Genomic DNA, 9738 nt, shown 5'->3' on the forward strand with positions numbered 1-9738 from the left:
GTTTATAGATCACCATGTTCTTGGAAATCCAATTATATGTCTTGTTCACAAACATGCTATGTGGGATCTCCAAGTTCAGTATCATATAAAATATTTTTTGTCCGTTCATTTGGGCTCCAATACTGAAGACATGTATGTACAAACTAAACTTGACTGCTGTGTAATTCAGGCATGCCTATATGTTTAAAAAATAGCTTACAAATGCAGGGGACTGGACCTGATAAGATAGGAAGAAGCTTCCTATGCTATGTTTGTAAGACCAGGCCTTCAGTACATAGAGCCAGTTTTCAAACGTGTCCCTATTTACAATATATCTCATTTTTTATTTTAATGGCAATACACCAGCAAGTCAGTGCATAGTAAAATTTGAAATTGTAGGCAGCAGCCCTACTAACATTAGACGGGCTTATTGAAAAGATTCCTGATTTTCTGAAGGCCCTGCCACGACTTCACCTTTCTAGAACACGATGGTCACTACTACCTCAAATATCTTTAAAACAGCTCTATACCATTACCTAGAACTATTTGTGTTTAACTGCAAATCTGGGGGTAGATTGAAAGATAATGAATGGTCTTTAAAGGGCAGAAATTTTTATACTTACCTGCAGTTTCATATAAATGTTTGAGACTGAATGAATCAAAATTACTATTAATATAGCAGCAATACATAGGTGGCAAGCTGATTATAGAAGAGAATTGAACACCCTGCCAAAAGTTTTCTAGTTAGGAACCAAGAACTTAGTACTTACATAAGTAGATATCAAGACAATGATTTTTACAGTGTTTGCTTTTACTTTTCTAAGCTGATCTCATCCGCAGTCTTTACAAAAGCAGAAATGAAATGGTCTTTACAAATGAAAGCAGTAAAAAGAAGTGCCAAAAAATACACTAGGGTCCTATTTTTAACCCTTCTGCCAACTGACAAGTAAGCTAGAAATCATAAACTGTTGGGGCATCTACCAGCTCATATAACTGTAATTGGTATCCGCTTACTATGAGAATGGGAGGTTTTTTGTTTCTTTGTTATTAAAAGAAGAGGGTAGGCATCCTGTCCAATTTGTCTGGAGTGGTGGACAGGTTATGCGAAAGGCAGCAATACCTAATACCTGGTAAGAAAACCTATTTGTACGAGGTAAAATCCAAATATTTTCAGCCATCACGTAGAGCTGCCTCCCTGCAAGCCGTCTTTGCCATGCTCGTCTCTGCTGTGTGTCAGTTGTCATGGAGAACAGACCAGTGGTGCAAAGTGTCATCCAGGATGAACCTGACCCCCTTTTCAAGGAAGCTGCCATTAAAGACGCGCATCTTTGACGAAACGGCTTAATGCGACTGGAACCCAGAACAGCACGAGACTCGCGGCTCTCAGATCAGCCCCCTAACTGCCCCGCACCGCGCGCCTCGTGCTGCCAATGAATGAAACTGTTCCCACTTTACCAGACGCCTCGCTTCCCTCTTCAAAGAAGTACGTCAATAACACAGCGGATTTATCGTACTGAATAAATACGGAATTCCCCCAGAATCGCAGGGGGTTCCCCACAGACCTGCCCCGCCGCCTGCCGCGCTTCTCACCTGGGCGGTTTGACAAAATATAAATGAAAAGAAAGGGCCCTGCTACACATCCCAATTAACGCTGGATACAAACCAGCTACAGCAGGGGTCGGCACCGTTTCTGCTTGGAGTAACCCTGCTGCCAGCTCTCGTGACTTTTGGCACTGCTGTTAAAGTCTGCGCTGCACGAATGGGGAAAACTTAGCTCTTTGCTAACAGCTGATCTACAAGCGAGGCGGGGCTGCAACACAGCGCTGTTTTGATGTGTCACGTGCAGCAGGGGCCGCAGCGCCCGGGGGACGGGGTCAGTCCCCAGCAGGAAGCGCAGCCGCTCCCTCCCCGCCTTCCTCCTGCGGCGATTCCCGCGTTACCTTGCGCCGCGAGCCACGGGCCCACGTCGCGCTGCAGATCGAACGCGGCGCCCAGCTGCAGCAGCATCGCGCCCGCCCGCGCCCCGCGCTGCTGCTGCTGCTGCTGCTGCCCGCCAGCTGGGCGCGGCCCACGCTTGCAGCCTATTGGGCGCCGCCGGTGTCATTCCGCAGGGAGCCGGCTGGGAACGCCTGCGCCGCCGGGAGGCGGGGCTTGCCGCCGGCGCTCTAGGGCATGATGGCGCCCCCAGCGGGAGGAGTCGGCCCTAATTCTATCTTCCTTCTGGGTCCCAGCCAGCCCCTGGGTTCCTAACTCTCCTGGGCTTATCGTAAGCTTCGTAATATTCAGCATTTCGTAAAGCCTTAAAGGTGGGTGAAAGCTTGAAAATGTGACCAGAGAGTAACTGCTATGCTCAGAAATGAGAAAGCAATGAGAAGAGCCTCAAATGAACAAGGTTTCGCTTGTTTGTTTCTTAGTATTTTAGTCTTGCATTTGGTAGTATTTTATTCTTGCATTTCTAAGCCAGTTTTGAATGTATGGAGATAAGATGCTGCAGACCCACAAAGGGGATAGAGACAGTAAATGCCCCCGTGCCATGCGGAGGGCTTATCACTTCTGTGCAGGAGGGGTACATGGAGGAGACTCCCTGTGTCCTACAGAATTGACTTTGCTGGCAGAGCTCTAACATTTGGCACCTACAAAAATGTATGTAAAAAGGGAGAACAGGGGATTCTTTTAAAACTATTTAGGAATAACTTCTAGTAAGAGTATTTGAAGAACACAGTATTTTTAGGGGTGATATCTTTCATTGGACCACAAGGGATAAAGTTAGATAAGCTTTACAGTGCAGAGCATTCTTCTTCAGGGTTTTCTTTGGCTTTGCACTCAAAAGCTTGTCTAAGTTTATCTGAACAGTACAGTCGGTTCAATAAAAGTTATCACCTCTAAAAGTCCATGCCTCTTGTGCAATCCCTGGGCTATCGCAGCTACATCAGTCTGACACTTCCAGTAAGATTAGTCATTTATAAATATTTTTTTAAAACTCAGAATGGAAGTTAAAAATGACTGCCTAATTGATAGGTACAGCACAGCAAAAAGCGGCTGAAAGCTTCAGAATCAGCTGTAGTAGTTATAATGAGAGAGCATAAAAAAAGAAATCAGGAATGGCAAGTATAGTATTCTCTCATATAAAATACATTCATAAGTTACTGCTAGGCTTTGATAAGATCAAATCTTCTACCATACGGGAAAGAGATTTCAGGTTTTACTCGGCAAGAACTCAAACAATACAGCTGTGTATCAGAACCAAAATGATAAGAGGAAGTGACAAGCACAATTATGTAGAGGCCGCTGGAGAAGAAATGTTAAAACGCTGAAATGAGGGTGGCAGAGAGAGATTCTGTCAGAGTGCAGTGACCCAATCTCGCAGCCTTTTCTCAGGCAAAACTCTCCTTTGGCATTTTTTTCTATATAAAGATTTCAGGATCAGGACAGGGCCTGTAGCAGAAGCCTTGCTTCAAGGGGAAGTAGCTGACACTTATGTTCTCCAAAGGCTGCGTGCTCTGTGCAGATATGTCAACCCCACACAGATCCTACGTGCCAAACAGCTTCCACATGTACCATCCCCCAAAAGCAACTAAGCATACTCCAGCTGGGGCTGACCAGATTTTCCCTGCACTTCTGCCCTACTTAGGGCTGCTGTATTGTCAGCAAGTAGAAGTTAGGCCAGAGGAACTGTCTCTGCAATGTTCCCCCTGCAGAAAGACAGGCTGCGAGGAGGAGTTAGAAGTAGTAACTCAACCTGAATGTAGAGACTTGGGGAGAGGTTAGGGAATGAGGCACGTGGTAATAGAAGGAAAGAGGATGGAAACATCATGGGCAGGACCCAGAGCCAAGGTGAAAGGGGACTAGGAGAAGAATCTTTGTGGGAGTAGGGGGGAGCAAAGGGAGGAGGATAAAAGATGTGGACAAGTAGAAGGGAGTCCATAGGAGAGACAGAAAAAATAGTAGATCTCTAGAAAACATGACTTATGCGGAGAAGCTGAAAGTACTGGACTTAATCTAGTCGGAAGAGGAGAAGATTGATGGGTGATGGATAGCAATCATCAAGTACAAAAAGGGTTGTTTTAAAGACGATGATGGTCAGTTGTTCTTTGTGGATGCAAGTGAAAGGGCAAGAAGTAATTGACTTAATTTGCAACAGTATCTTCCTAAATATTAGGAAGAACTTTCTTACTATGAGAGTGGTTAAGCACTAGGACAGATTACTTAGGTTATGTCAGATGCCTGACTGACTAGCTCTGTTCCCTGGGCACCAATGGGGCACAGTGTAGGAACATTAGCTGAAAGTTCAGTGTTGTGGGAGATGTCACTCTCTTTTTTTTTTTTGCTGCCAACACGTGTTGAATAGCCATTTAAACACCAGTTGGTGGCAAAAAAAGGAAGGTGGCATCATCCATGCCAACAGCAAACCTCTGGTCGCCGCCGCTGTTGCTCTGCCTGTAGCCAGAGCTGCTGCAGGGAAGGTGAAGGGTGCAGAGGAGGGGAACACGTTCCGGTAGGCAATACACGGGGGCTTGTGCCCCACTTGCCAACCCGTGATTATGCCACTGGGTTGTAGAATCTCCATCTTTAGAAGTGCAAATTAGGCAAACATTTGACTGGGATGGTTTAGAAAGGAATGCCCCGCCTTGAGCAGAGGGTTGGATTAGATGACCCCCTCCTTTTTCTGTGATTCTATAATAACAGAAGCTGAAAGTGTCAATCAGAGCGAGGATGTGGAGGACATAGAAGTCAAGGAGAATAGAAGCAGAAGGGATTTGGCAGGAACTGGGAGAAGCAAAGGATTTATAACCCACAGAAAATACTTAAAGAACCTGGCACTGAAACCAGGATTTCTGAGTCTCAGTATCTCTCTGTTATGTAACAAATAGCTATAAAACCTACTGACAAAGTGTGTTGTCTGTCTCTAGTACAGTGTATCTTGAGTAATCCAAACCCTTTTGGAAAGTACTCACTGAATAGCCATTGGGATGACTGAAATTGTTCAGATAAGTGAAACCACAGCATCTTGTGAGGAATTATACATGCCACCACATGATGCACAATGTAAAACCATACCAAACTGAACAGTGCAGACATTAACAGTAAAACTTGAAAGAACCTTTGTTACATAATACCAACAAGTTACTGTTTCAAACTTAAAATGGAGAAACAGTACTGTATTAATGGTTAAAAAGAAAACAGCCTGTTTTGCAATACAACAGTTATTAGTAAAATAAAGTTGCTTTTTGGATTGTTAGGATACCCAAGGTTAAAGTAACTGAGGATATACTGTTGTAGGTAACAGACTGTTACTTCTGCCAGCTAGTTTATTAGTTCAAGTGCTGTGAATCTAGAGGTCCCAACCCTGCTGATAACCCTGGTGGGGGAGAGCAGGGGTCAGTAGGGTTCTAGATGATGATTTTTTTAGTAGGTTTTTTTTAGAAAACATAGCAAATAACATACAAAACATTCAATTAAAAGTACTAACGTTTGGAGTGGGAATGTGAAAGGTTAAACAATTAATTGTTTACCCAATAAGCCCAGTATAATCAGTTAGGTTATTGGTTATTGTTTAGTGGGGGAGGGGTAGAGTCGGGCAGGAAAGGGAGGCTGGAAGGGGAGCTGGGCCATGCCCCAGCAGGGACCAGAAGGTGGCAGGACAGGCAGGAGGGAGGGAGGAACAAGGAGGGACTAGTATGCCCCAGGTCTGAGCTGCTGTGTTATTGGTTAACCATTTAACTGATAAAATTAGGGAAGGGTAAATGGATCATTAAAAAAAATAGATCTTCATCCGTAGTTTGGAGAACATCCTCATTTGCTCCATAACTGGTTTCAAAGCAGAACTTGGTCAACCCTGAGTGCTGAATGAAAGAGCATTTGACCATGTTTAAAGCCTGAACCATAAGACAAGAAGTCTGAATTTAGTTTGCTTAAATCTGGTATTTTCTAACATTTGCTTGGCTTTGTAGCCTTCACATTCCTTTAACATTTCTGTGTAAGTGTATATGTTTTTGCACACATATGTATGTTCATAGGATTTATTGGAGATAAGGTAAATAGATATTTGTCTGTCTATTCAGTACAATATTTTTTTTCTGATCCAATAAGGAATAAAACAGTAAATATAAGTGCAGAAAGTAATAGAGTTGTATGAATGACTCAATGTTTGTGGCAGGCTTTTTCCTAATCATTATAGGTATAGAATATATTATGAAATAAGAGGATTTAAAATTAAACTGAATGCTTACCTACCAGCACAGGCAACCTCAGAAACTGCTTGTGGCCCTATCATTTGAGGAATACCATTTGAGAGCTACCACTTGCAGCTTATGGGAAACACAGTATTTTCTATGACTTTCAGTCAGTGGAAATAATAAAGGCATCTCTCTTCTATCAGGTCCTCCAAGCAGGTGGAGCAGGACCTCTGAGAGAAGCTACCTACAGCCCAATTTTCCATTACAATAGCATAAATATTTAGATTTTTTGAGGTATGGTAAGTCAAAAGTCTGTTCTATTCCAGTCTGAGTTCTCTGTGTTGTCAGGAAAGAGATTTAGACCATTCCTACTCATCAAACCATTGGTGTCTTTAGGAGAAAGGCTGCTGCTGCAGCTATTTGCTAAATAATGACTAACATAGCCTGGATGGGTTGCTGCCCTTGCTTCCTGCTCTGCCATTGTTTTGCCCTGTTTTTATTTTCTCACTTCCCCTTTAAATGTTGAGTGCTGACATCCATTTCCTCTAAGACTGGAGCAAATGCCTTTGTATACATTTGGAGATTACTGCAAAAACCTTACATTCAGTCATGTGTGGTGATTTTATCATCAAAACAGTATTATAGTGTTAGTGGTCATGTGGCAACTAGAAGTGGGATTCCCCATCACAGACTGTAGGTTCTTAAGCAAATGGGACTTCTAATTGTCTCCTTAAAAACAACTCATAGAGCTGTCCAACAAAATTAGCTGAGATTTTAATTTCACAAGAAATATCTGGAACATGCACATCCATAAAGTTGCCCTGTGTTTTTTATAAGAAAACTATACTTAGGACTTCTTATCATAGTGGAAGCCACCAGAAAGTGTCTGAAATCGTTCATTAAACTCTCAGAAGCCTGAAAACAACTCATAGGTTTTTTTGAAAATAGCACTTCTTGGGCACCTCCAAATGAGTGGGAACTTGTTTTTCCCCAGGGACAAGTAGCAATGGCACACCTTGTGCTGCTATTATTTGTCCTCAGGGAATGCCAGTGCCACATGCGCTCTGGCACATGGCAGGTTAGCCTGGGTGGGGTAGCGGAGGCTGGGGCCAGCAACTGTGCTGCCTCCAGCAACCTTCCCTGGGAACCTGGGGGCCTCCAGGAGCTGCAGCCACGGCACTTCTGCAGCAGAAAGCCTGGCCGGCAGCTGGAGCATGGCTTCGGCTGGCCAGGCTCTGGTTTTGGGTGGCATGTGCATGCTGCTATGTACACCACCCCACAGGTCCGCAGTGCCACATACCACACATCTGTGCTCATCTGGATGCGCCCCTTGAGGCCAAGCTCTCTTCCAGCTACTCTGTCAACAGAGGATTTATTGTGATCTTTTCTGGATAGGTGATTCACTGAAGCATGTTGTCAGCCAACCCAGGTTCTTGAATAACCAAAAAATATGTATATACATTACCTTCCTGGAAAATACTTGTCAATGTATTTTGATGAATGCCTCTGGAAAACACAAACTAAATGCAATTAAAACATATATTTCAACGGGGAAAAATTAAGACTTAATTCAAAGCTGATTTAGCAAGGTAATATTTTTTCAAGGTATGGAAATACCAAAATCTCTTTAATCACAGATCATCTTTTACTCTTGCAGTAAATCAAACTACATTTTTAGATGTAATGAAAGCAGTTTGCCAGGTCCTTTCTTAATGTAAGTCAAAATAGCTTCATTTAAATCAACCAAAGATACCAGCTGAACACTAAACTCATAAGACATCAGTGTTCTGGTACTGATTTCAGAGCTTCATGGTTATGTTTTTGTTGCTTTAATCGTGAATGCTACGAAATATTCTGTTTTTTACTTATGAAGGATCTTTTGCCGTTCTTACTAATGTCAAGTAGTTCTTTACTTTCCAAATAATTCCACTGAAATTGGTAACGCAGGGGAGAGCCAAAGCTCACTGACATCAGTAGGACTACTGAAGGAATGAGGTACTGCTCAATGTGAGGGAGGGAAGCAGAATGAGGCCTAAAGAGATCTGTGACTGGAATCCAAGTGGCCCTTTTATTCCCTCCAGTTCTCTCTCCATGGCCCAATCTCTTAGACTCCTTTGTTCTCTTCACAGAATAACCCCTGCTAGCATTGATCAAAGCTCTTTGAATGCACACTGACTCAACTGCTGTTTAAGGAACTACTTATTCATCCACAGGCAGCCTCTTTGAGACCAGTCAGTATAATTTAGAACTAAGGGGCTTGTTCTTGTGTTAGTGGTCTTTTTATTTTGCTTGGTTTTTTTCATTTTGATGTAAGAGGATGCTGTCGATACTCAGCAGTGGAGTTGCTCAATGTTAATAACTGATGGGTTGATTATAACACTGCATGTGATTAGCACATTGATTTCAGTTTGCTCTGTCTCTTTACTTTGTATGTATTAATGTAATCTTTGTTATAATTTTGCATTTTATTTCATAATAAGTTTTAAAATTAAAAATACTTTAGTTCTAGTGTTGCTGTCAGAAATTTAAGGCTTCATTATGGAATGTAGCAAACAACAGGCAGGGATCAAATTTATGTCTACTACAGCCCAGTTTAGTGCCATGTAGAGATGTATAAACTAGTTCTAAATGAGCTAGCATGGGAACTGGGAGCCGTACAATCATGTTAGTGTAGCACCATACCTAAGCTAACACAACCTGCTAATGTGGCTGTATTGCTTCCAGTATATATGCTAGCTCCTTAGGGCACTGACAAATGTGTAGCTCCCTGGTCTAACTCATGGCGCTTTACAGAAAGCGCCATGAGTTACATAAATTTGACCAACACCCCCTGCCCCCACAGCCACCACCACCCAGCAGATGTTTGCTGTTGGGTTAGGGAGGTGGGTGATCAAGCTCCACTTCAGAGCCAATCCAGCCAAGGAGCTGCTTGCCTTCCGTAGCCCCTGCCCCTTGCAGTTCCAGTGCTGTCTGCAGGATGGGAAGGGGAGGGAGCTGCAGGCTGGGGTTTGCCTAACTTGAGCTGGAGCCAGGGAGGTGGATTGGAGTCCCCATGAGGGCTGTAAGGTGGAGGAGCTCCAATCCACCCACTCCTGCTCCAGCTCAGGCTGGGCAAACCCTAGCCTGCAGTTCCCTTCCCCTTCCTGCCCCCTCCCATCCTGCAGACAGCACCAAGGGCAGCCCAGCCCTGCTCATGTGTAGGGACTTACAGAAGTTAATGAAGGCGCTCCACTTTACAGTGCCTTCATCTGAATCCTCATGTAATGAGGGTTAATTTGCCATGTGCTCACGTACTTTTAAAGCACTCTGCGGCCATGCACTTCTGTCAGGGCATGGCTATAGAGCACTTTTAAGAGCTGATCACACAACAAATGCCACAGTGCAAAGTGATGCACCTGGGGAGGAAAAACCGGCACCATACCTACAGGTTGGGGAACTCTCTTCTCATCAGTACAGAGGCAGAAAAGGATCTTGGAGTCATCATTGACTCCAGGATGAACATGGGCCAGCAGTGTGGGGATGCAGTCAGGAAGGCCAACCGCACCTTGTCATGCATCCACAGATGCATCTCGGGCAGGTCCAA

At 43.8% G+C, this 9738-nt stretch overlaps 1 protein-coding gene across 1 annotated transcript in view; it reads right to left on the reverse strand.

Moving 5' to 3' along the window:
- Positions 1–2028, reverse strand: part of GSAP (gamma-secretase activating protein) — a 102298-nt gene extending 100270 nt beyond the window's left edge. Inside the window, exon 1 of the mRNA XM_019509465.1 lies at positions 1920–2028. Coding sequence (XP_019365010.1) covers positions 1920–1986 — 67 coding nt within the window. The 5' untranslated portion in view covers positions 1987–2028. The remainder of the gene's footprint in view (positions 1–1919) is intronic.
- Between the last annotated feature and the right edge of the window lie 7710 nt (positions 2029–9738).

The sequence above is a fragment of the Gavialis gangeticus genome, unplaced genomic scaffold (genome assembly GCF_001723915.1).
Source record: "Gavialis gangeticus isolate Ggan-Ray unplaced genomic scaffold, GavGan_comp1, whole genome shotgun sequence".
In the NCBI taxonomy this organism is placed as follows: domain Eukaryota; kingdom Metazoa; phylum Chordata; order Crocodylia; family Gavialidae; genus Gavialis; species Gavialis gangeticus.